Genomic DNA, 2,840 nt, shown 5'->3' with positions numbered 1-2,840 from the left:
GGGGTCTGTTGTATCAAATAGTACTATTATGTTACAGAATTTATCACGTACTCTTTGTTTTACACAGTAGTTATGTTTCTGAAAATTTGTCTGCGTGTTATATCTTGATTGAGTTATACTTTTCCCTTGATCTCAGAAATACTAAGTATTCATCTTTAAATGGTTTTCAATTGTTAGTAATGATTTTTCCCAAAGTTTCCTTGGCTTCTGGCTATTTTGCCCAATGTTTAATAGTGTGAAAATATCTCTTAGCTTGACCTAGAGAATTTGTCACTTCAGTTACTTTCATGGGTCCCCACTGCCCGCAGACTCTGAATGACTCACGTGTTTCAAGGCCTTCTGCAGCCCGGCCACACTGAGTTTGGCTGTGGCGACCCCGCCACCCGCTGGCTCTGATCCTGGACTCCAGGGGCTCACTGCACTCAGAGCAGACCGCCCGCTTTCCCTTCCCTGGCCGGGTAGGGTCTCCCACCCAGGGCCCCTTACTGCCCCCGCTGGCCGTGCCTCGTCGAGGCCCGGTTTCGGGCGGGAACCTCGCGCACTTGGGGCCGGAACACCTGGGCTCCTGTGCAGCCCCGCTGGTGCTTTCAGAGTCAGTGCACCCCGTTCCTTCCTGCTCAGGACTCACCTGTCGTGCCACAGGCCCGCCACCCCCCACTCCCCCCCCACTCCCTCGCGCTCAGGACGGTTCTCTCGTAATTATTTATGTTCATTGTTATTCAGTTTATTATTTGATTCTGTTATCAGCTAGGCCAGAGGAGAGTATCAGTACTTTTTGAAATACTGGGAATCATTGGGTTTTTAAAATAAGTTGTATGTGAATTTGCAAATCTGGTACCTGATAGGGACTGTATGATTTGAGACTCCTTTTCCTGAGGACACCTCGCAGGCACTGAGAGGCTGTCGCACAGGGCGTTTCCATCCTTTTGTTCTGCCCATCTGCTCCTCACGGTTTACGGTCCTGCCGGACACACGCGGTCGGGGAATGTCGACGTTGGCCCGTGTTTCGTTCAGGTTTCCCCAGAGCCAGGAGCATCCTGAGGGTGTCTCGAGAAGGGAAGCCGAGTGAAGCCAGGATTAAACAGCTCCAGGTTGTACCAGATTTGAAGACAGGGCAGATAGTAGCCCATATCATTGGTTATTGATTAGTGGTTTTCTAGTTCTTTACTGGTGTCGTGTGGCGTGATGGTGGGTGGTGGTAAGTGAGCCTGCTCTTGCTCTACGATTCTGTCCGCGGGATGATTTCGATAATACCAGTGTTCAACAGTTGTGGAAAATTCTTAATCTATAAGGATGACGTAAATGGAAAGCATTGCATGGTAGTGATTTAGTTTATGGAGATCTTGTTTTAGACATCATGTAGGTGAATACAGATGAGAAACCAGTGTCTGCCTGGGTGACCTGTTCCTTCTGGCGCTGAAATACTGGCTTGGGCAGAATGACTTAGTACTGTGTTTAGCTTTTTTGATGTTTAGAATTTTTGCTTTTGTTTGCCATCAAGAGAGCTGCAGAGCCATTTAATCCTTTAAACTTAAAAAATATCCTACTTACATGTATGTAGATTCTGTCATAATTGGCTTTTGATCTGCTTAGTTATATCCTGAAATATTTTAGCTTAATTTGTAAATAGAGTAGTTTGAGCTTTTTACTGTAGATTCCTAGTAATTCGTGTGGTTATCTAAATTACAGACCCAATAGCCTCAGTGTTCTCGTAAGCGCTAGTTTTGTAATGTTGCATTATTCAACAGTTTGATCTTTATGTTTAGATTCTTGAAGACCTGGATGAACAAATTTATATTATCACCTTGGAGGAAGAAGCACTCCAGAGACGGCTAATGGGTACGTACATAGTACAAATTTAGAGCGGAATAAAAATTATTTAATTCAGAAAAGACACATAATCGAGGGGCGAAAATACAAGCCTCTTAGTACCTCGCGCTGTTCCATAAGGTCAGGACTTAAGAGCAACGTGTGAACTTCCCAGGTGAGGAAAGGTTTGCTGATGACTGCCACGTCTGTGAAGTTCCCACCTTTCCTTAACTGACTAGTTGTAATCTGGCGAGGTCACTGCAGTTCCGAGACCCTGTCCACGGAGGTGTACCTCTGCCACCAAGTGCGGATGTATTGTCAGCGTGTGACTTACAGTTACTGGCGTTTTGAAGATCTGCACATAGTCTTAGTGACTGTTATATCCCTGTTTCTCTCCTGTTGAATAATTTAAGGTAGAAGTAGTGTGTTTCTTTGACAGAGGTGCTAAATTTGACTCTCTAAGTTGGACTTAGGGACCCTCTTGTTATCTGGGAATGCTGTTCATTATCAGCTGACGAACAAGTAAGCACGGCGAAGATTTTAAAATTTCATTTTTCATTACTGATCATTTTTTGGCTTCAAATGAAGAACCAGTGAAAAAAGAGTAATGATATAATCTAACAGGGAAATGACATAGTTTGGGTAAAATTTTTAAAATTCTATTTAGGCGTTTTTATCCTGCAATCCTTTCTCTTACAAAGTTGTTTTTTGTTTTTTGGTTTTTTTTTAATGTTGCAAACCCATCGCCAAGATCAGATTATTAATAGCTATTTCAGAATCATAATTCAAGAGTATGTATAAAATGAAAGGTTACTTTAAATATGAAATGATGAGAAATAGAAATATACCTACTTTCTTAGTTACAAATAGCGAATTTAAATCATCAACAGAAAAGTAATGATAACACTTAGAGCTTTGTTCTTAGAGAATTTCAGATTATATCACTTCTAGAGAATTCTTGGCAGTAATAGTGTATATGTTGGTACTGATATCTTTTAGACTGGAATTACATGTATCTTTTATTTTTCTGA

General features: G+C 42.1%; 1 protein-coding gene across 1 annotated transcript in view; it reads left to right on the top strand.

Moving 5' to 3' along the window:
- LMBR1 (limb development membrane protein 1) overlaps positions 1 to 2,840 on the top strand; it is an 86,119-nt gene that overhangs the window by 48,794 nt on the left and 34,485 nt on the right. Inside the window, exons 8-9 of the mRNA XM_023536735.1 lie at positions 361 to 458; positions 1,767 to 1,839. Coding sequence (XP_023392503.1) covers positions 361 to 458; positions 1,767 to 1,839 — 171 coding nt within the window. The remainder of the gene's footprint in view (positions 1 to 360; positions 459 to 1,766; positions 1,840 to 2,840) is intronic.

Source organism: Pteropus vampyrus, unplaced genomic scaffold, assembly GCF_000151845.1.
Source record: "Pteropus vampyrus isolate Shadow unplaced genomic scaffold, Pvam_2.0 Scaffold168, whole genome shotgun sequence".
NCBI lineage: Eukaryota > Metazoa > Chordata > Mammalia > Chiroptera > Pteropodidae > Pteropus > Pteropus vampyrus.
Note: the sequence above shows the minus strand (reverse complement) of the source record. Positions and strands in the feature narration are given on the sequence as shown.